A 23,712-nucleotide genomic window follows, 5' to 3' on the forward strand; every position below is an offset into this window, starting at 1 on the left:
AGTCCACTAACATTATAATGTTCTGGTTGACATAGATGGTTTTAGACAAATGAACTTTATCCCTGTTATTAAGTTTTGAAAATGTAGCAAAATAGGTGCCCCGACCTTAATCAGACCCATCTAAAAATATACTGTACTAAATATAATTATCCATTTTTAGTTTTTTCTTACCATATAAGTCGAAAAAAGTAGACTCATACATTCTTAACCCTTTGAGCGCTAAGGAAATTTGTCAAAATAGGTGTGACAATTGGCAAGAAAACATTTTTATTAATGTTTACCATATATAGGGAATATAAATATAATCTTTTTTTTATGCAGAACCTTTTATTTGAATGTAAATAACAAAGGTGAGCGACGTTGGCATTTTTAGCAGATATTTTGGACACTTCTCACAGAGATGTTGGCACTTAAAGGGTTAATATTAGATCTTATCTGCCTTAAATCTTTCTGAAAGACAGAAGACCTGCATCTAGACAGGAAGCATATAAACACAGACCTAACCCAGAAAGGCTATTAGGATAATGACATCATTTAAGCTTGCCTTTACTACAAGTTCCAAACTTAAACGCATGTCAGCAGAATAACCTCAAGTAGTCACTGGCAAAAAAAAACCTTCTCCTAAAGGATTTGAGGATTAAGAATTTTCGGTATGCATGGCCATTTTAATAACTCATTGCAGGGACAGTACAGTGCTTCAACATTGCCTAGTAAATGAGTATGCCAAAACATAATGAAATTTACAGTTATTGAATAATCAGCACTTTACAATTGAATGACATTTTAATGGAGCTGTAGATTAATTTTGTCCTAATCTTACAGTTTTACAGAGATATGTCTTTTTTTTTAAAAAAAATCATGTGCCTTAAGTTGAGAGATGTATGTATGTATGTATGTATGTATGTATGTATGTATGTATGTATGTATTTATTTTCCTTCTCTTTTTGGGGGGAGGGGGGGAGGGTTATTTTTTTTTTTTAATAAAGTAAAAAAATTACAACCAAGAAGTGTTTTGTGAGAAAGGAAGCCTAGAATACTGTGACAATTCCCATTGTGTGTAAAAACAAACATACAGAGGTGCAGATATATGAAGCAGTGATAAGAGAGGAGAAGTGAGCCAGAGGAGAAATGACACATGGCAACCAATCAGCACTGAAGTAACATCTCTAATTTGCATAATATAAAATTATATAGAGCAGCTGAGTGGTTGCCATGGGCCACTTTTCATCTGGCTCATGTTTTCTCCATTATCACTGCTTGGTACATCTACCCCAGAATGCTTTATGCCAAAACACAGCATCTTTCCATGCTCATGGGTGTCATAGTAGGTACTTAAAGGAACATAACAATGTATAATGGCTACAGTGCATGTTCTCCCTACATCTGATTAGATAATAAAAGCACAGACAATGCAAAATATTATTGTTCCATTTAACAGCACAGTTGTAATTTTATTGTGAGTTACACCAGATGCAATTACCAGTAACTGTTTTGCATTGTATACATTATAAATTCTTAATTATTAAACATTCATTATTGTCGCAAAAGAACAATATTAAGATCATGTCCCAGGATTACATCAGAATTGGGAACCTAAACTTAAATGTACAGAGAATGACAAATTAAGGAAAATCTACCCAGCAGCAAAGTGTCCTTGGAAGCTCACTTTATAGTGATTGTACATGCTGCAATATTGCTGTTCATAGAGTAGTTGGTCACACATTGCTGCACATGTGAATTTAAAAGACTTCAATGCTTCATAATTAGACAGTTGAAACCAAGTATATATATATAAATTAGTAAGCCCGCTCGAAGCAAATGCTTCGAAAACTAGTTTGCTACCTTTTGATTCCTGCTACATGACGCGTGGAAGCACGTTGGAAGGCATCCGAGTAGTGCTGCAATTTAGTCACTTGAGAGTGCCGATTTCTTCTACAATATATATATAGAACATGACAAAAAAGTTTGATTTTATTTCCATCATAAACACTTTCAAAGTAACAGAAAACAAAAAATGGTGTCTGCAAAAGTTTGGGAACCCTGCAGAGTTTATAGCATGCACTGCCCCCTTTGGACAGCTGAGACCTGGCAGTGTCATGGATTGTACTCAATCATCGTCTGGAAAGACCAGGTGATGTCAATCTCAAAGGCAGGGCCGGTGCAAGGGTTCTTGGCACCCTAGGCAAAACTTCAGCCTACCCCCCCCCCCCCCCCAAACACCGCCCATTACCCACTTTCCAGGTCAGTCAGGTGAAGGGACAGAGTTAACCTGCTCACTGGGCTGAGATTATGTGCAGCCTTGCGAGCAGGTCTGATTTAAGTGTGCAGCTGCCACTAATTTTATTTTAATTTTTTAAAGAAAAAAAAAATGGTCTCTTACTTTTGAAGAATGCAAATCCAGGGAGTAATCAGTCATCATCTCGCTGCCACAAGTACAATCTCCACAGTAAACCTTGTTTCATAATTCACAAAAAAGAAAGTGTTATTCTTATCCTGCATTTCTCTAACTTTGCCCCCTCCGTGTCTCTACCATTGCATGCCCTCCATGCCCCTTCGCTGTAGAGGAGGTTAGGCACTGGACAGAGGGTTAGGATGCGGGAGGTTAGAAGTAGGCACAGGGGAGAGGGTTAGGCTGTGGGAGGGGAGGTTAGGATTAGGCACAGGGGAGAGGGTTAGGCTGCGGGAGGGGAGGTTAGGATTAGGCACAGGGGAGAGGGTTAGGCTGCGAGAAGGGAGGTTAGGATTAGGCACAGGGGAGAGGGTTAGGCTGCGGGAGGGGAGGTTAGGATTAAGCACAGGGTAGAGGGTTAGGCTGTGGAAGGGGAGGTTAGGATTAGGCACAGGGTAGAGGGTTAGGCTGCGGGAGGGGAGGTTAGGATTAGGCACAGGGGAGAGGATTAGGCTGCGGGAGGGGAGGTTAGGATTAGGCACAGGGTAGAGGGTTAGGCTGCGGAAGGGGAGGTTAGGATTAGGCACAGGGTAGAGGGTTAGGCTGCGGGAGGGGAGGTTAGGATTAGGCACAGGGGAGAGGGTTAGGCTGCGAGAGGGGAGGTTAGGATTAGGCACAGGGTAGAGGGTTAGGCTGCGGAAGGGGAGGTTAGGATTAGGCACAGGGTAGAGGGTTAGGCTGCGGGAGGGGAGGTTAGGATTAGGCACAGGGGAGAGGGTTAGGCTGCGGGAGGGAAGGTTAGGATTAGGCACAGGGGGAGAGGGTTAGGCTGCGAGAGGGGAGGTTAGGATTAGGCACAGGCGAGACGGTTAGGCTGCGAGAGGGGAGGTTAGGATTAGGCACAGGGGAGAGGGTTAGGCTGGAGAGGGGAGGTTAGGCTGCAGGAGATTATAATGGTACAGGAGAGAGGGCTATGGGTAGGCTTTAAATAGATACATTCAGGGGCAAACGCAGGATTTTCAGGGGGGGGGGGGTTTCCAGATATATACCGTAAGTGTGTGCATCTAGACAGTGTAATATATAGTGTGGTTTTTGTGTGGTTGTGTGGTTTTTGTGCACACCGAAGGTGCCCATGCTCTTTGAAAAATGGGTTTGGCCTAAAAGGGAATGCTGAATCATTGATCATCTCACTCATTTACATTACACATGGGGGGCATGGAGTACAAACAGTAACGGAGGCCAGAGAAGTTATGAATTAACTTCCAGCTGATATCTCCCACAGAGTTTATACTTTCTCCCTCATTGCCCACTTTGCAGAACATGTCTCACACCTCTATAATACAACCTGCGACAGCTCTTCTCCCTAACACTTCTTAACATTAAACAACCCCCCCCTCAAACAGCATATCCATGACATAACACCCCCTCCCCTCTAGATCGTTCCTTAGCAGCAGCTGCCTCCTAACTTGCACCTCTTGGCTCTTCTATATTTTGGAAGTCCCCTCCCTTATCCAGCACCACTCCTCTGCTCTCCCTCTACCTCAGCAGCAGCCTCCCCACACCCAGCAGCATGCTACTCACCGCCACTGAAGATCTCTTAAATGTCGGCATCCAGACAGAGGCTGCAGCAGCGCAAACGTGTTGCCCCCCTCCCCCTCCCTCTCCCTCTGAATCAAGCTGGGGCTGGCGTCCGCGTGCTGACAGGGGAGGGCTGAATTCACCTAGTTGACAGCCAGCAGCACTTGTCATTTCCGGGCGGGCGGCACAAAGCACTAGAGCCCAAAAAGCTCCTCGGCTTCTTCCTGGCTGCTGCTGCTGCTGCTGTATCACTGGCAGGTGCCAGAAACAGCTTCCCCAGCAGCGCAGCAAGCCAGATGGGCAGGCGGCCGGCTGATGCCTGGTTCTAGCCGAGTATTAAGTTCTGCCATGCCATCTACCTCCCACAAACTGCGGATATATATAAAACCTGCTGGGACAATAGAGGCAGCTCAAGGGCGCCCTCCAGTGCCAGACGCCCTAGGCAGCTGCCTAAAGCTGCCAAGTGGCAGCGCCGGCCCTGCTCAAAGGTTTTAAAAGCCCAGACTCATCTGACCTTGCCCCAACAATCAGCACCATGGGATCCTCTAAGCAGTTGTGTAGAACACTGAAACTGAGAATAGTTGACGCTCACAAAGCAGGAGAAGGCTATTAGAAGATAGCAAAGCGTTATCAGATGCCCTTATCATCTGTTCGGAATGTAATTAAGAAATGGCAGTCATCAGGAACAGTGGAAGTTAAAGCAAGATCTGGAAGACCAAGAAAAATATCAGACAGAACAGCTCTCAGGATTGTGAGAAAAGCAAGTCAAAATCCACGTTTGACTGCTCAATCCCTTCAGGAAGATCTGGCAGACACTGGAGTTGTGGTACACTATTCCACTATAAAGAGATACTTGTACAAATATGGTCTTAATGGAAGAGTCATCAGAAGAAAACCTCTTCTACATCCTCACCACAAAAATCAGCATTTGAAGTTTGCAAATGAACATATAGACAAGCCTGATGCATTTTGGTATCAAGTTCTGTGGACCGATGAGGTTAAAATATAACTTTTTGACCGGAATGAGCAATGGTACATTTGGAGAAGGAAGGGCACAGAATTTAATGAAAATAACCTGTGTCCAACTATTAAGCATGGGGGTGGATCAATCATGCTTTGGGGTTGTATTGCAGCCAGTGGCCCAGGGAACATTACACGAGTAAAAGGAAAAATGGATTCAATAAGATTCCAGCAAATTTTGGACGCTAACTTGATGCCATCTGTGAAAAAAGCTGAAGTTATAGAGAGGCTGGCTTCTACAAATTGATAATGATCCTAAACACACTTTAAAATCCACGGTGGATCAAGAGGTGTAAATTGAAGGTTTTGCCATGGCCTTCACAATCTCCCGATCTCAACATAATTGAAAATCTATGGATAGACCTTAAAAGAGCAGTGTGTCACAGACAGCCCAGGAATCTCAAAGAACTGGAAGACTTTTGTAAGGAATAATCAAGCAAAAATTGAAAGACTCTTGGCTGGCTAGAAAAAGTGTTTATAAGCTGTGATACTTGCCAAAGAGGGCAGTACAAGGTATTAACTCTGCAGGGTGCCCAAACTTTTGCAGATGCCATTTTTTGTTTTCAGTAATTTTGAAAGTGTAAATGTTGGAAATAAAATCAAACTTTTTTTTCATAAGAATGTCTAATCTGTAATTTGATGCATTTTGGAGTTTTTTCCATCTTTTCCTGGCATCTTTTTGCACATTAAAATGAAATTTTGCCTGGGGTGTCCAAACTTTCGATCCTGACTGTATATATATATATATATATATATATATATATATATATATATATATATATATATAAATATATATATACTGTGTATATGTGTTTGTATATATATATAAATATATATATATATATATATATATATATATATATATATATATATACAGATCCAATAACTGCCGGCACTCAATGAATTACAGGTACAACTTGCTCTCGGTGCCAGAACGAAATAATGTAGAACTTCCAATGTTCCATGAGGAACAATAACGGCACTCAGGAGACTGGTTACATGCAAAAAACAATGTATTCAGGTGTACAGCTGAATACATCGTTTTTTGCATGTAACCAGTCTCCTGAGTGCCGTTATTGTTCCTCATGGAACATTGGAAGTTCTATATATATATATATATATATATATATATATATATATATATATATATATATATAAGCTTGGGTGTACAGCAGCACTCAACTCGGATTCCAATAAAACACTCCACACAGTGGGACTCGGTGTCAAAAAGCCGACGTTTCGGAATTTACTCCGTTCTCAAGACCAACACATCAAACAATACAAACATGGACAAATCTTACCTAAATACGTGTCCACAGACCGCCTCCAGCCACGCCACACCCACAGCCGGGACGCTCCGTTCACCATGCCGCTTCCGGGTCACATCCGACCTCTCACCTTGCGTGCAAGCGTCATGACGTCGGCGTCTCCCCAGAGCTGGCTATGGTTGCTTGGCAACCCGACGCCGCTGGATGCCGGCTAGCAGGGGGGATCTGAGGAGAAAACACATATACAAAGTGCACATCACCAAAACACAAAATGGACAAGCATGGACATCAGTACTGGATACAGTGCATTAGTCAATATTTTAAAGAAACATATTGTAAGACAGCTGCTCATTCAAGCCTTTTGGCTGCATAGTGTCCAGCTTATGGATCCAATATGTCTCTAATTGGAGGAGCCGCCGACCGCAGTCCCCCCCTCTCAAATCAGCAGGCACATGATCAATTATAACATAATTGAGCTGGACTAATGTATGCCTCGCGGTCACAAAGTGCCGGGCAACCGGCTAGTCTTTTTCCTTATTGTTTAAAGCTGCTTTAATGGCGGATCGGTGGGCTGCGATCCGTTCCCGAAATGTCCTGATCGTCTTACCCACGTAGCACATGCCACACGGGCACTTAATCAGGTAGACTACGTGGGTAGATGTACAAGTCACAGGATGTTTAATCTGTATCTGTCATGCTCCGGCAGGTGGCACACCCCACACATCTGTAATACCCTCCTGGTTTCTTCTGGGTATTAGGGCCAAGCCGCTTTGAAATATCCGTGTTCACCACCCAATCTCTGATATTCCTGCCACGCTTATAGCAAGACATCAAAGTAGAGTTTTTGAGCTTGCTCAGATCTTTATCTCTCTGAATAACTGGCCAGTTCAACATTCGAGATGATGGTGTCTGCTTCATTGTAGTCACGGACCCAACCAAACCTCTCTGGACCATTCTCCCCAGGAGCCGATTTCTTTAACAGCTCACTACGAGAGATGTCCTCCACCTTAGTCCTAGCTGCTGTGAAATTTTTCACTCATGGTGTCTAGATCCCTGGACACCACCTCACTCTTGCTGGTAATCCTTTTGACCCTAACAAGCTGGGAAAAGGGTAAACCCTTGGTGAGGGATGGAGGGTGGTAACTCTGGGCACATAGCAAGGTGTTCCTGTCCGTCGGCTTGGTATAGATCGATGTTTCAATCCTAGTGCCCTCGATCTCCAGATGGACATCTAGGTATTGAATGGCAGACTGGCTCATACTGTGGGTAAATTTTATGGGACATTCCCGAGCATTGATTTCATCCATCATTCGTTTAAACAACAATTCAGTACCAGTCCAAAATATCAGGACATCGTCGATAAATCAACAATAGAAGCTGATGTTAGCAGCATATGCCGATTCAAAAAACAATTCTTGTTCGATGAAGTGCATGTAAATGTTAGTGAACGAGGGTGCGACGGGAGAACCCATCGCTCACCCCGTCCACTGTTGGAAAAACTCTTTATTAAAGAGAAAAAAATTCCTTGTGAGCGTGAGCTCAAGTAGTCGTGTGATGAAGCTGATAGGAGGACCTGTGTAGCTGGAATCAGACTCCAGGATCTTAGCTGTCGCGAGTATGCCTTCACGATGGGGAATACTCGTGTACAAGCTACTAATGCCTAACGCACATAGCCACATTCCTGGGGAGGCATCTCCAAATGCTGCAATTTTGTTAAGAAGGTCAGTGGTGACTTAAGCGGGCAACTTTTGTACCACTGGCTGGAGGAAATAGTCAAGGAAAGTCGACACAGGGCTATAGAGCGAATCACGGGCCGCAATTATCGGCCGACCTGGGGGGGTCGTGGGGTGCTTGTGCACTTTGGGTAGACAATAGATAATTGGGGTTCTAGGAAAGTCAGTCGTCAAATACTCCTAGGTGGAGACCGGGATCCATCCCCGGGAGACTGCTTCTTTTAGAATGGTGTCGAGTTCCACTTTATAATGAACTGTCGGGTTAGCCGGCAATTTGTCATATGTCAGGGGGTTCAATAGTTGGGAGTACACCTCCTTTTTGTATGCCTCCAAATCCCACAGAACAATCCCCCCCTTTATCAGCGAGGAGGATCATAATGTCCTCGTAGGACCTCAGGTCTCTGAGGGCACCCCATTCTTCCTTTGATAGATTTGAGTGCGAGGTGGCATCAGGGGCCATTGATTGGACCTGGGCATCCAGGACTTTAATGAAACCAGTAATCGAGGTGTTATTTGAAGGCAGGTCGAATTTGGAATTTTTCTTAAATTTTGCATATTGGATGTCACGGATGTCTCCGGTGGCCCCACTCTCTTTGCTAAAGAAGTCTCGAAGTTTGAGATTGCGATGTAACCGATGGAGTCTGTCTTCCACCTAAAACCATCGAACTTCTGGGTGGGTACAAACGAAAGTCCATAACTCAAGACCCGGGTTTCCACCTCCATTAGTGTCCTGTTAGATAAATTAAATATTAGGTTCTCTTTTCTCGCCCTCTGTTTCTTGATCCTGCACCCCTGCCCACCCCTGCGTTGAGGTCGCTCTCGTTTTCTGTGCCCGCTCGAGTTCGGACACCTGTCTGTGGGCGCTTCTCATTTTTTGAAGCCTGATGATGCCGTGAATCAGCATTGGAGCTGGCTGACTCACTGCTCGACTCAGTCTCCAAGTTCCATCGCTTGGGTTGACGATGTTGACGCATATTCCTCCTGTAGTTTTTAGTAGAACCTGTGGTCCACACATAAACTTTGTGCTCTATATAGTCCTTGTTAACCTTCTCAAATTTGCTCTTTTTAAAGGCTACAAGCTCTTTTTTTAAGGTTGAGATAGTTGTATTCCATTTCAACAACCAATCATCCGATTTATGTTCAATCAACGTGTTCTGATGGGTGGACTGATATTCTGCAATGCGTTTCTGAATGTCTGCCATTTCCCTTGCTGACTCTTCAATGACCAAAGTCATTAGGTCAACAGTTATTCAATACGGCGACCCAGCGCCTGCAGAATTTGTTATTATATCGCCCAATGGTGGGCACGTTCTTAATCCGGAACCCTCGTGGTATCTTTTTTTCCCGATAGTATTCAGAGAGGGTCACTCTGTGCATCAGAAACTCGACCTCTTTCTTTTTGAGCTTTAGCAAATAATTGTAGATATCCTCCACTGTTGGACATCCACTAGACTCATCCAATCGCTCAGAGAATAGGACGCGGTGGATTCATCCTCTGAGAAACGCAGTCTCTCACCCATCGGGAAGGCTGCAAAGCCAATGCCATCTCCATCTGATGCGGCACCTCTGGACATAGCCATGGCCAAAAGATTGTCATTAAGAAAATCAGAAACATATTTTAAATGATGTAATTTGTGTTTATATCTCATCCTTATGGTCAGTTATGTGGTTATGGACCGGATTCACTTCTGTCTATCCACAATTTGCCTATTACATTGGTCATGGATCACCAATCTGGGACACCCCTTCAAGTCCCCCAAGTCACCCTAGGGTGCTCCGGCACACAGTTTGGGAACCACTGTAACTATGGGAAATTCCTCTTGTACACAATGCAGCATAATACAGTTTATCATACAGAACGTATGTGCTAAAGATGGTGAACCTATGTTTATATAAAGCAAATTAAATTAAATCAGATAAAAAATGTTCAGAAAAGAATAACAATGATTAATGAGGTCTGCAGGAAGATTACCTTTTACCTCAATCAAGTCTGTGTACTGTATGTGCTTTAATGGTGCTTTGTTTTTGCTAAATAAGATTACTTGTAGGAAGAAATTGTTCAAAATTATCTCCAGAGTCATTAAGACTGGTTCTTGTCAAAACTAAATGTAATGAGCAACTGAAATAATTTGTTTTTCTGTCCAGACAAAAATACTGAAGATTCTGAGTAAACCAATGCTCTATTTCAGATAATTGATGAGGTCATTTAGTTAATATTTTATAAGACCTGTTAAGTTTCATTACAATTTTGATTTGGAAAATAATAGAGCATATTTAGCCATTTGTTTTCCTACTCAGAATCAAGCACATACTGGCTATCTGGACACGGTGTTAGCCAGCTGGCACCCCTCCACTTCCTATTCACTCACTGCATTCAATTCTACCTTGTTCAAAAGAAACAAACACAGTAAGATGAATTCCCTAAAGCAAGTGACTGCAATGTGAATTGATTTTATCCCTATACCACCAAAACCCTATCCTACTAAATGCACCTTAATATAAATTATGTATCTACCACTATAGTTCATTGAGGGACATTGATGATTAGGATATTACTCTTTTAGTTTTAAGTACTGGTACATTCAAGATGAAATTATTGAATGTATGACTGCATAAGCATTTGTTGTCTTTATGTGTTATAGGAACATATTGAATAGTTCTCTAGCCATTTTGAATATGAACCTGTCATCTACACACAGTGTATGCATCCATTTTGTTTGTCACATACACTCAGTGGGTATCCATTTTGTGTAGCTACAGTATCAGATTAATGTAAAAAAAGCTTGAGTTTTTTTTTCTTTTGTCATGCATACAGTAAATAAGGCAACCACAAGTATAGGTTTTAGATTGTTACTCAACAGCCTTTTTATATCAGGTCCCCAATAACTGATAGGCAGGAAACACACAACCCAGGGATGAGCAGCAAAATTCCCAAAAATTGGCTGTGGGTCAGATGCACAGCAAGGCAACAGCAACAGGCCGGAGTGAGACAGAAATGTAATCTTAAAGCAGGTTTGATAAAAAAGCAAGTAGCACTTGATAGGAACCAGGAATTTTAGGGAAAAAAATCCAACAGGGTCAGTAAACAGTAATCCAGTCTCAGATCTGACAGAATAGCAGTAAATATTAACAACAGATGCTGAGGTCTCATTTAAATGTTGATTGTGTACAAGACAGGTTCACAGAAAATCACCTAGCATTGCCTACTACTGAATGTGAGATCTCATTAGTGTTAAGGCTTTGGCTGCATTCACGGGTAGATTACTTGGCAGAGCATGTGCGGATATGAAAATGCCATGAGCTGGAGATCCATCTCAAATATAATCTCATGATTAAACAGTCACACCACAAAAAGGATTATACCGGATGTGCAACTATAAAAGCAAACCAGCCCCCATTGTTTCATGCTTTCCTATATGATTTCACTAATCAAGTTATAACTAAGGGCCTTATTCTGGTCCACATGCAACGCTGCAAATTTCGCAACGCCTGCATGGCCATCCACCCCCCCCCCCCTTGCACGCCGCAATCTCCTGCAAGGCTGCAAATGGAGGATTTGCATAATCCTCCTTTCGCAGTCTTGGGTGCGGGGGAGAAATCATTTCATGGTCGGCAACCATCGACGGATTTCTCCAGCGCTCGCAGATCTGAGACACCTCTATGGTATCTCTGATCAGCGAGCGCCCTGTGCGGGAGGCAGGTGGGCAGCTGACATCCGCTGACATCAGCTGCCCCGGATTCAGTATTGAATCCCGGCGGTCGGGATCCCGGCGTTCAGAATCCCGCCGGAATCCCGACAGCCGAAATGCCGACAAGGGGGGGACGTGGATCGCCCCCCCCCTTGCGGGCTCGCTGCGCTCGCCACGCAGTGGGCCCGGTGCCTTGCTACGCTCGGCACACTAATTTATTCTCCCTCCAGGGGTGTCGTGGACACTCCAGGAGGGAGAAAGTGTTGGCATTTCGGCGGTCGGGATTCCGGCGTCGGGATTCTGAACGCCGGGATCCCGACCGCCGGGATTGTAACTGCATCCCAGCTGCCCCCCCACACCGGCATCACCAGGCAATTTGCATAGGAATGGGCAGCGTTTTGAAGTGCTGGGCGTTCCCATGGGTTGTACCCCCTGCTGTACACCCTGCCGCCGCCCCACGCCCCCTGCCCGCCCTGCTAGGTGTGAGCCGGAGAGCGAACACGTAGTTCGCCATGCCCATGCTCAGAAATGCATCTGTGCATCCGCAGAGGTAAAACATCGGTCCCCTGTGCGAACGTGTGGGGGACCAAACCAATTAGAAAACCCTCTAAGTGAATGTAAAATGTGTAACAAATGATATTCTGGATGCAGCCAATAGGAGTCTCACTAGTATAAACAGAGTGGTTATAACATAAGATATTCTATGGAATGTCTTGTAAACATTGCATACATGTTCATTTATTTTCCTGAGTATATAAATACTGCATGAATTTACCACTCGCAATCAAGTCCTTTCAATCAACTTGTGAACAGCTGGCGTTTATACAGGATACTGGATTTTGTCACTGGATGGCCTCGCACATGTGTACTGTGATCCGTACGCATGCAAAGTCGACCAATTATCGACCAAGCTGCAAATTCGCACGCCCATGATCAAGTCTGACTAACCCTTTAAGATGTCCTTCCTGTTCTTTTTAGTCATTACATTTTAGTACAGTAGTTATTATAATTCTCATATCTTCATCTCTGTATGGCTCCTATAGTAACAAAAACTCATCAGCTCTAATAGCGCTTGCTGTAAATAATCAGATCAGTGCTCCCATTCTGTAATGTATGAGGCAAATAAAAAAAGAAACTATTCCTCCGTTCAGTGTACTGTAATTTCTTTCCAGGAAAACTCTTATTATTTACCCATCTAAAGGGACAACAAAATCCATCAAATCTATTTGAGACATACTGTAGCCCTTATAAAAAAAAAAAAAGGATCAATTTATTTTTCCTGATCTATCTGCAATCTTAGCTCATGGAAATCTAATAAAGACTCAGAAACAAGCAAATCCCCGGCAGAATAATGAATTCAAATTCAGCAGAGAGGATACAAAGTGCAGATTTTCATGCCTGGCATACTGCCAGCCGAGGAAAGGAAATTGCCACTCACTGAACAGTGAAACTTTCATGTACTGAAAATTAGCATTCTGTGTCCTCGGCATATTGTGGCCATTCCCCACACCAGCTTGAATAAATGTGTTCTACTTGCTCTCACAATTGTAACAAAAGAGTCCTCATCATTTGTGTAGAATAATACTTTAATCATTGTTTTTTCATTATGTTCTATATTTAATTTAAGACTATGGGGGTTATTTTGGTTCACTCCTTCTGACAAATTCCTTCTTAGATGGACAAAACCATGTGCACTGCAGGTGGGGCAGATGTTACTTGTGCAGAGAGAATTAGATTTGGGTGGGGTTTTACTTCAAAGTGAAATCTATATTGCAGTGTAAAAATAAACCAGCCAGTAATTTCCCTGCACAGAAACAAAATAACTCACCCAAATCTAACTATCTCTGCACAAGTTACATCTGCCCCCCTGCAGTGCACATGGTTTTGTCCATCTAAGAAGGAATTTGTCAGAAGGAGTGAACCAAAATAACCTCCTATGTTCTTTACAATTGAGTCGATGTGCAAGCCAGCTCATTTTAATTTCAGCAAGCAGGGGCAGAGACAATAATGTCACTGCAGCTTAAGTGACTGCATGCTTTTCCACCAGTATCAGATGCAATTATGATACTGTTGTAAAAAGTTAAGAAGCTTTCAACTGGACACAGTAGAGTGGGAAAGTAAATATTTGACTTGACATTTTCTTTCATGGCTCATATCTAAATTTTTCCATTTTGGGGTTTAGTGGTCCTTTAAACATTTACTTTATTTGGTTACTAGTAAGCCTGCTCAAAGCAAATGTTTTGAAAGCTAGTCTGCTACCTTTTGATTGCCTCTGTGTTTATGCATGTGTGAGAGAAAAAGGAATGTATTTTTACTCGCTGCCAACAGATGGCAGTGTTTCAGAGACACACAAATGGACACTAGACATATATAGATGATGTGTACATATAAAATATTTGACACAATAAGAATTTTCAGAAAACCTATTTTCTGTTCCTGCTACTACACAATTCTTACTAATGCACAGGTTACCCAGTGATGTCATGTGCGAATCCATGTTGCTGGGTGTTATCATACTGTCCATTTGTCTAGGGGCCAAGTGGCATATTTTTTCATTCAGTTCTAAAACGTATTGCATTGCCAAAATATAAACAGTGTATTTTACAGGAAACGGTCACTAGGTCTTCAAGCATTAGGTCAACACCACTAGGTCGACATGCATGAAGGTCAACATGACTGAAGGTCAACATGCAGGAAGGTCAACATGACTGAAGGTCGACATAGGTTAGGTCAAAAGGGTAATTTGGTCGACAGTCATAAGGTCGACATGGGGTTTTTGACTGGGTTTTTTGGAACATGTGCCTACAGGCGGTAGTCATGCCCTGCCATCCACTAGGGCAGGGGTGGCCAACCCGCGGCTCTCGAGCCGCATGCGGCTCTCCCCCTGCTAATGTGCGGCTCCTGCTCCCACTCCCATCTCATACATTGATGAGGCTCCTGGCAGCCTTCCCCACAGCAGCCCATTACGCTGGCTCCGCTCTGCGCAATGTGACGTCAGAACGTCATATCGCGTATGAGAGGTGGGAGGTGCTGCCGCATGACAGAAGGAGAGGACGCGATCGCGGGCCTGGAGGACGTCGTTGAATGGTAAGTATTCCTCTGCCTCTTAAGTCCATGCTGCAGCGGAGGGCAGGGGGGGGGGGGGGGGAAGCTATCCTACTAAATAGATATGCTGCCCTTGCACTGTGTAAGGAACAGGACGTTTGGCCCAGAGTGACTATGACTTCAATAGGAAGTAGCCGGTTCTTACCCTGGTGCCACTCCTCTCTGCACAGAGGAAGGAGCATTCTGTGGACATAGGTATCGTGGGCATCAGGCTTCTTTATCCAAGTTGTATTAGTTGTTCCATTTTATTGCAGTGTCATGTTTATGCCGTTATCCATAAAACAGAGACAATTGAGGGTATATTAAAATCTTCTAGTTTTCACCACCTTATAGATCAGCTGATGTCTGGGCACTTTATCTGCAGTCAGATAGGATGTTAGGTGTTAGGATTATCTTAATCTGCTCCTCCTCTGAGTTGGGGCACTCCCCTATCTTCCTCTGCCTGAGGAATCAGGGAGTATGGTGCTGTGAAAATACCACGGAGGGTCAGGTCGAGTACATCCTGCCCACCGTGGCATCCCCCCAACCGAGGAGCTGTCAGTTCCATAGGTGGCAGGCCCGCTCCCCCCGCTGCTCTAACTACCGCTCGCTGCATCCCGCTGATTGCTTTTTTCATGTGGACTGTCTTTTATGTGGATCTGGCAAGTCTCAGTGTATTTTATGTGGATCTGGCAAGTCTCAGTGTATTTTATGTGGATCAGGCTTCTCGAAGTGTATTTTATGTGGATCAGGCTTGTTTCAGTGTATTTTATGTGGATTTGGCTTGATTCAGTGTTTTTTTTGTGTGGATCTGGCTTGGCATAGACACAAAAATGGGGCTTGGCCTACTTCCAAATAGACCACGCCCCTTTTTTGGGCGCGCGTGCCTTCGGCGCACGTATGTTGGCTCTTTAACTTGACTACGGATATTTTTCGGCTCTTTACCTCTGACTGGTTGGCCACCCCTGCACTAGGGGGTGGTAGGAGAACAAAATAGTGTTCCTAGCGCAGCGAGGCACCGAACCCTAAGCATGGTGAGCCATGCGAGGGGTCGCGGTGCTACATTTCAGTGTCCATGTCAACTGTGTCGATATTCAGGACAAAAAAAACGTGAAAACCCCCATGTCGACCTTTTGACTGTTGACCTTCCCCATGTCAACCTAATGCTTGTGTCGACCTAATGACCCTGTCAACCTAACCCATGTCGACCTTCAGCCATGTCGACCTTCCTGCCTGTCGACATAGTTGCTGTCTATCCAATGATGCATACTCATTCTTTACATGCTGTCCAACTGGTTGTGTTGCCAGAAATAATCCCCAAGCCTTTTTGTGTGCCTGCAGTTCCCTAACTGCGCTGAATGTTTTTGTATTATACAGTATATATTTTTTATTAAGTGAATCATTCATAAATGTTGTTCCAGGAATAAATCTCATAAGGTCTTTTTTAATAACACAGTTATAATGTAATGCAATGTAATCTATAGCAACCTATCAGATATTAATATTATTTTTTTAAAGCTGTGCTAGAAAGATGACAGCCTTATTTTTATTCATTATGGGTTTCAGTATATAATCTTCTATTAATGTTAATCTTCTTGCAGGTATTTATGAGCCGACATTTCTTGTACAACTGCAGTGAACCTACCCTGGATGTGAAGATTGCCTTTTGTCAGGTGTGTGTTCCTTACAGGTAAAACAAGGTACCGTATGAATTTGTACTTCCATTTTCCTTCCTAATTGTTTGTTATTTATCATTTAATAGCTTCCCAATTTCATTTGTCAGTTCTACGTTTAAATGTAGCTGTATGAATGTCATGCTGTTAGTCTACACTTGGATGTTATACAACATTGCATCACTTTTCCTCAATGTTGATATAAGAATGATAAATCGTATGCTAACTTGAGCAAATACATTTCCAGTCAATTGTCATAGAATCCAGTCTTTTTCCATCCAGTCATACTTACTGCCAGGATAAATCCCAATACAATAACAGAGAAATACATATACAGAAAAAGAAATGACATTATACACAAACACAATCTATTGTGCGCTAAAGGTTAATGACAAAAGTCAATAATCCATTTATTAGACTTCATTTAAACAATATAGTACATGCAAACACCAGACATACACATGCTAATAAGTTTTTAAAGTTTTTTTATCATGTGTTTCATGCAGTTTATTAAATATTCAAAATATGTTTGTGGTTCAGTCCTTTGTCAGTAACAATGACACAACAAGATATTACCAGTATTAAAGGAATGCATGGATGAAACAGTGTAGAAAGCAAGTGCTGATTCAGAGGTGAAGTACATTTATTTGTGCTTGTTTTGTGGCATTTTACAACTGCAGTGTTGATTCATACAGCAGCTTCCCAAGCTAATGTCAAACTCAAAGAGCAAGGTTCACTTCTATAATAATAATAATAAAAAAATGAATGATACAATACGATTTACCAATTTAAGCTCAAACAAGCAACATTTGTAGCTATTTTAATATATAATATAATGTAAAGCAGGCATGTCCAAAGTATGGCCCTCAAGCTGAAACGACAATTCCCATCATGCCTTGCCACGGTTTTGCTATTAGGGAATGCTAAAACTATTGCAAGGCATGCTGGGATGTGTCGTTTTGCAACAGCTGGAGGGCCATAGTTCAGACATGCCTTATCTAAAAGAGCCCATACAGATGGAGCGGGTCCCAGCTTTGCAGGGGATGGCGGAAGATTTGCCAGCCGCCATCCCCCGCCAGCCGCCATAAGGGAACGCGCGCACACGAGATTCACGCGCGTCGCCTTACAACGGGGCTCCCCCTGGGTCCCCACCGCCTCGCCGAGGGTCACCCCGGGTCCCTGCCGCCTTGCCGCCCCCCCTAACCCTGTCCATCTCCCTGAAGTGGAGACGGATAGGGTTCCCTTCCCCCCACCGACGGGAAACTGAGAAGCGCGTGCGTGTGAGACGCACGCAATGGGAATGGTTAAATCTTGTCCAGAATATGGGTAGAAATTATTATAATGGGAAGACCCCAGCGTGTGATACCAGAAGTGCCATGGCCAAGTCTTGGAGGGAGTTATACACACAGCACTTACTAAATATTACAAAACAAATAAATACCTCTTTAAATTACCTGAATGAAGATCAGGGGACAAAGGCTGGCAGCTTCAGCAGATGGGTTTTGTTCCAGGACAGGACGCAGTATTGGGTGGCTGAAGGCATTGGCCATTGCCTGGACGGGGATGTTCCCTAGAGCACCACAGCCTGAAGAGCGCCATGTACAGCGCTGTGCCCCAAGCCACTTATTGAAAGGTGTTTATGAGATCCCCTGTGTGTCTTCACTTGAAGGTCCTTCTTCACTTCAGAAAGCAAGCAAGGGCCCAGGGGAATGCAATTAAATCTGGGTGAGGGTAGGCAGTGTAATTTGTAAGGTTGGGCTGTGTGGTCTGTGATGGGGTGGAGATGCAGCATTATCGTTGAGGAATGGCTTTGAGGGGTGCTATGAGTATTCTGTAACATTAGACAGAATCTAGTGGGGAGGGGATTATAACTATGGGGAAAATTAGGGAAAAAATTGAAGAGGAGGGGGAAAATACAAAACCAAAACGGTCCAGTATATCGGACCGACATGACTACTGCAGGTGGGGGCTCTGTAGGTGGCCTAACGTCACCGCCCATATAAACCCGGCAGGGAAGTCACTTAGTAAATAACAAATCCACAAACCCAGTGTGAGACATAAAAAACAGTTTATAAACAGTATCATAATCTATTGCCTAACGGAGAAATAGCATAAAACAAGTAACAAGTATTCGCCCATTCTGTACGGGGAGCCAAGCTTGGTTTAGAGGTGGAGGAGTGGTTCACCATGATGTCCCATTCTAAGAGGAGTGTAACTCCGGCATCTAGGGACGAGACGATATGCGTGGAATCTTCGTGGGTAATCAAAAGCTTTACTGGGAAACCCCAACGGTAGGTGATGTCATGGGCTCCTAGGGCTACCGTAATCGGGGCTAGTGCTCTTCATTTGGCTAATGTCATTGCAGAGAGGTCTGGAAAAATCTGTAGGCCTCCCCGATTTTCATCCTCCCGAGCCTACATTGCAGCTCTCAGGATGCGCTCCTTAGTGGTAAAAAGTGGACACGGAGAAGAGTGTCTCTGGGGAGAGCTGAAGAGACAGTGTGGGAGTGGGTGAACATGGTCAATCAAGAGGTCCCTGTCTTCTGCTGTAGGCAGTAGCTTACAGAACAGCGCTGTAACATACCCCTCTGATTCGGAGTTGGATACGGAGTCTGGAATCCCTCTGATTTTGATATTGTTTCTCCTGGATCTATCCTCCAGTTCTGCCAGCTTGTTTTTAACTGCTTCAATTTTATTATTATAATTTTAGTTATCAGGCGCCACAAGTGTTTTGCAGCACCTTAGAAAGGAACAGTACAGGGAGACAAAACTTGGCATTACATTGAATAAATAACAGAAATAGAGTACAAATAAAGAGCAACACAGTTCAATACACATTAAAGCTTAAATATAAGTAGTGAAGACTCAATTAACATACAACTAGAGGCTTGTGGCCAATGATGGAGATGAGTATGAGGACGAAGATGGTCACTGAGTGTTTTAGTATAGGAGAACTGTCATTGAAATGTGAAGAGAAGAGGGCTTTGACGACAGGAGGGAAAAGGGCCCTGCTCAGAGGAGCTTACAATCTAGTAGGAAGTCTATAGGGTCGATCTTGACTTCCCTATATGGACAATATTTGACATAATAGACCAGCTGTAAGTGGTGTATCAGGGGCACAATCGACGCCCACCATTAAGAGAGACTGGCTGGGGTTACGGGAAGGAGTGTCAGCTGCAGACACAGCCACAGAGGTGCCGGGGGAAGCCCTTAAGGCCTGTGCAGCCCCCGTGCAGGAAAGAAGACACAAGGGGAGGAACCCCTTTAGGTTTCTTAGAGGGCATGGTGGGGTATGTCAGAAGACTCTCGAGATAGAATTGGTCAGATCTCCTTGCACTAGTATATTATAGCAGAATGTATCCTTTTTATGGAATGGGCATGAGACTACGGGTCACATGTGCGGTGGCATCTCTGGGCATAGTATCAAAGCATGATGGAGTACGCCATCGGATCCTGGGTAGGAGTGAAGTCGTCACCCAGGGCAACAGGGATCGGCTGAGTGGGGGGGAAGGTGACCCACTGAGTATTGTATATTGGGATCACTATGTTCAAAATTAATTTCTTTAGCAAGGCAACGGGGTGAGTGAAAGCCTCCTGGAGCTTGAAGCCACTGACATGAGTCCTGGAAAGCTCTACCTGGCAAGGGAGGAGGGCAGAGGGCAGATTGTAGTAGCAAAGAAGAGGTCATCGGATGGGGAATTGAGCAGCCCAATTTGGATGCAGTAGGTAATTATGGGATACAGGTTGTTGGGCAGGCAGTGAAGGACTTGCTGCTGCCAGACTTGACAGGCAGGACAGCAACTGTTGTTAGTGGGGACTCTGCTAACCCACTAGCTCTCACCATGCAGAGGGAGAAGCAGCTGGGGTGTTCAGCCCACTTAGGGGCCACTCAGAGTCACTCACCTCTGAGTAGATGCAGCAGGGTGGCAGTCAAGATGGCGGCAGCCCGTTCTGGGAGTCCCTCGGCTGCGGGACCCGCCGATCATTGCCTGCAGTGGGGGCAGCAAGAGGGAGCCTCTACGGAGGTCACCCAGGGTCCACAATAGAAGGCAAAGGAAAGGGATAGGAACGTGTGTTGTGCATATTGTATGGCCCGCATGCGTGACACGCAAGCTATCAAACCAGGAAATAGAAAAAAAGGCTAGTGTTACTGGTCTGCGCTGCACAACACACGTTGGATACGCCGGAGACGCTGGTGCTACACATCGCGTCAGCCGGCAGGGTTACTACACGCGCGTCACTTCCGGGTCCGGTGGCGTGCGTTCCACATGCGGGCCAAAGGTATGTTTAGTCTGCTGCACTAGAGTTTGAGCACCTTAAACTTGCACATAAGCACTTGCACTTTATATTTGGACTCTGCGCTAATATACCCCAATGTCAGAGATGTATATAAGCTGTTTGATATATGTATATTTTTTAACTGGTTCGTTTTATTGATTAATTAATTGTGGTGAAACACTTCCGGGTCATAAACTGCATAAATAGTGAGGCATTAGCCCCTGTATTGTATCTTGAAAAAGGTCCCAGAGGCGGACCGAAACGTCGATGCCCACCAATATTGCCATGCTGCCTGAATAAATCATTTGATTTTGCCTGAGACTGGTGAGTGACTCCAATCTATTACTCTATACAAAGTAATGACCTGCTAGCAAGTCTTTTACCTCGGAATGTCACCCCAGCAAGATAACAACATTGATGTGAGTGCCAGTACAATGGACTGTGTATATATATATATATATATATATATATATTTCAGTGCCCCCTGGGGTCTTCAGTGTATAAATGTAAGGAGATAATATATTGGAGAAGTACCGTTGCTAGATAAACAGATGAGTCTATAGGGCCAAGTTGACTAATTAGTATACAATGTGAAGGTTACATTTGGCATGTAGTTTGCAGAACAAGATTAATAATCCTATTTCCTCAAATCGGGAAAGGACAGGTTTTGTTACTGAAATTCGTAGAAAGAACCAATATAATTTAAGACCTTCAATCTGACATGTAATCAATTGAACTTTCCATATTTTTTTTCTTGCCTGTAATCCAGCAGTGTCATGTATCCAAATAAATGACAAAATGTTATTAAGTTTCAGCTCAATGTTCTATGATTCATGTAGTCCGATATTGGCATTCTATGTTTTCTTGACATTTCTACAAAAAAACAATGATTAATTAGCTGTAGATCAAGTGGTTTGCTTTTTTTATATAATTTTCCTTGGTCACATTGTTTTGAACAAAACAAGCACATTAAAACTTTATTTAAATATGGCCAATGTACACCTTGCAAATATCCTGAAATCATACAAAAACAAACAACCAGTTTAAACAGCCCTACAGTATCTTATTCTTACTGTACATTCAAGTAACATGGCTAATATGATTACTAATTTTACCTCCCATTATAAGGCCTACGATCTTGGAGTGGTGCCTCCAGATGTCTTTACATTGAATTCAATGTAAAAAAAAAATATATCAAATACAATTAGCCCTGGCTAATCAGCAGGTGCATTGCGACACAAAAAATTGGGTAAGATGGAACTGAGTTTATGGATTGTCTAATATGATAAGCAGAAGCTATTACAGGGCCGGATTAAGGTCTGTGGGGGCCCTGGACAACACACTTGTGGGGGGCCTCTATCAATAAAAGTGATATATCTATTCTTTAAAAACATAATCAATTTCTAATCAATTTCTATCTCGCTAACATACTTCAGATGGCATCAGGGCTGTAACTTGGGGTTGGAGAGGATGGATCTTGCCAGGGGCACTGTTTGAGTGCCCCCCCCCCTCCCCCTTTACTATCTCTAACAGGTCATAGCCTTGTAGTATTCTCTATAATTTGGCCCACGCTTGCATATATCCAACGGATTCAGTATGAAATGCTGGCGGTCGGAAACCTGGCGGGCGGAATACCGACCGCCAATATGCCGACAAGGGGGGGCCGTGGATAGCCCCTCCTTGCGGGCTCGCTGCGTTCGCCACGCAGCGGGCCCAGTGCCTAGCTACGCTCGGCACACTATTTTATTCTCCCTATATGGGTGTTGTGGGCACCCATAGAGGGACAAAGTGCCGGCATTGCGGCGGTCAGGATTCCGACCGCCGGCATATTGACCGCATCCCTATCCTGCAAGGCCCGACATCTTGCCCCAATCCTCCACCCTAATATCCCCCAAACCTTACTACTCTTGTACCACCCTACTTCCCAGCCCTTCCTGCCAAACACCCCTGCCTCTGTTACTACAGTGTCATCCACCTCAATTTTCTCTGTGGACCAATAAGTCCATGGTCACACCTCACCATAATGTGTATTACCCTTTCTTCTACATTTTATGTTTTTATCTGCAGGGTTTTCAACAGTGTGGCCAATATAACGTGGATGGAAAATTTATAAGCAAATATTATAAGGATGGGTAAAGTCCTTAACATTTACAAGGAGCACACAGACACCTAGCTACAGGTCTTCTGGATAGTATTTGTGTTTGTCCTTACTGTCTGCATTGACCGGGTGGTGCAAATTGACAAAGCCGAGCAGCGAGGGAGTAAGGAGAGGAGCCGGGCGCTCCAGGGCTCTGGCTGCTGCTGGATCCAGTGAAGGGCCGCTCTCAGTGCTCTGTGCTGCACTGTCTGCTGCTCATTAAAATGTTGCAGGTCCAGACCTGCCGCCACGGCCTACATCATCCCAGGCATCTCCTGGGATGTCTCGCAAGACTTACTGGGCTGGGGCAGGTGCAGGGCTGTGCGATCCAAGGCTGCACTGGCTCCTGAGATGTCTTGCGAGACTCGCCGTGCTGGCTCCTGGGATATCTCGGGAGACTGAGAGACTCGCTGGGCCGGGGTAGGCCCAGGGCTGTGCGGCCACGAGCGTACATGCAGCAGCTGCGGCGTACATGTATTTGAGTGTGGGGGTCCCTGATGTGTGGAGGGCCCCGGGGCGACCGCCCCTATCGCCCCGTGCTGGATCCGCCACTGGTCTATTATAGGCTACGGTATACAATATGGTACATGCTAATGATCGAAACACAATACAGAGAGCATCTTAATGACTAATGTACAATATAGAGAACATTCCAGTGATCTCAGTATCATTCTCAGTGCATTCCAGTGACCTATATACAATACATAAATACTATTTAATGACAAATTTGGTGCCACTGTAAAACGCAGGTTCCCAAATGTCTGTTTTCATTATATGACCTAATTTTCTCTCTAAGCTTTACAATGTGGCCACCCTAAATCTCTGGTGGTTTTGCAGTGCAGTGAAATTATTTTGTGTCTGTAT

The 23,712-nt window shown here is 44.0% G+C and overlaps 1 protein-coding gene across 5 annotated transcripts in view; it reads left to right on the top strand.

The window, feature by feature from the left end:
- MAPK10 (mitogen-activated protein kinase 10) overlaps positions 1-23,712 on the top strand; it is a 214,523-nt gene that overhangs the window by 69,224 nt on the left and 121,587 nt on the right. For 3 of the 5 annotated variants that reach the window (XM_083176471.1, XM_083176464.1, XM_083176501.1), the window contains exon 2: positions 16,363-16,434. In XM_083176471.1, the coding sequence (XP_083032597.1) occupies positions 16,363-16,434 (72 nt within the window). Of the gene's footprint in view, positions 1-16,362; positions 16,462-23,712 lie in introns of all 5 variants that reach the window. The other 2 variants (XM_083176482.1, XM_083176492.1) reach the window with 2 other exon arrangements.

The sequence above is a fragment of the Crinia signifera genome, chromosome 1 (genome assembly GCF_055691185.1).
Source record: "Crinia signifera chromosome 1, ASM5569118v1, whole genome shotgun sequence".
Lineage (NCBI taxonomy): Eukaryota > Metazoa > Chordata > Amphibia > Anura > Myobatrachidae > Crinia > Crinia signifera.